We start from the raw sequence: 463 nt of genomic DNA on the forward strand, positions 1-463 counted from the left end.
CATACAACACAGCCCAACTGAAGCTTCCCCACTTCCCTGTCCTCCCTGTCCCAACATCTCCTTTATTTCACAGATCTACTGCTCCCTGAAATTAGAGATATTTGAGGTAGACATGGGTATCTTGGCACCTGAGGGTAAGGAACTCCTGCTGCATCTGGTAGCAGTTGGGAGTCCAACTTTCATGTGGTCTCTACACATAAGCAGCTTTTAGGATTACTTTATTACATTGCATTTACATCTTCTTCTTCTCCCAAAGACAAAATCTGGAACTGTTGCCCAAAGGATTGGAAGCTATTTGGTTCCCACTGCTACTTGGTTTCTAGAGGTACTTCATCAGAATCTTGGAACAAGAGTGAGGAGAACTGTTCCCAGATGGGTGCTCATCTGCTGGTGATCCATAGCCAGGAAGAGCAGGTACATGCTGGAAGAGACTGGGGCCTGGGCCTAACATGCTGTCTGCCTG

At 46.9% G+C, this 463-nt stretch overlaps 1 protein-coding gene across 1 annotated transcript in view; it reads left to right on the top strand.

Moving 5' to 3' along the window:
• The window catches only part of LOC116099557 (C-type lectin domain family 4 member A-like), a 13,954-nt gene that overhangs the window by 12,344 nt on the left and 1,147 nt on the right, over positions 1 to 463 (top strand). Inside the window, exon 5 of the mRNA XM_031383326.1 lies at positions 257 to 414. Coding sequence (XP_031239186.1) covers positions 257 to 414 — 158 coding nt within the window. The remainder of the gene's footprint in view (positions 1 to 256; positions 415 to 463) is intronic.

This window comes from Mastomys coucha, unplaced genomic scaffold (assembly GCF_008632895.1).
Source record: "Mastomys coucha isolate ucsf_1 unplaced genomic scaffold, UCSF_Mcou_1 pScaffold20, whole genome shotgun sequence".
Taxonomy (NCBI): Eukaryota; Metazoa; Chordata; class Mammalia; order Rodentia; family Muridae; genus Mastomys; species Mastomys coucha.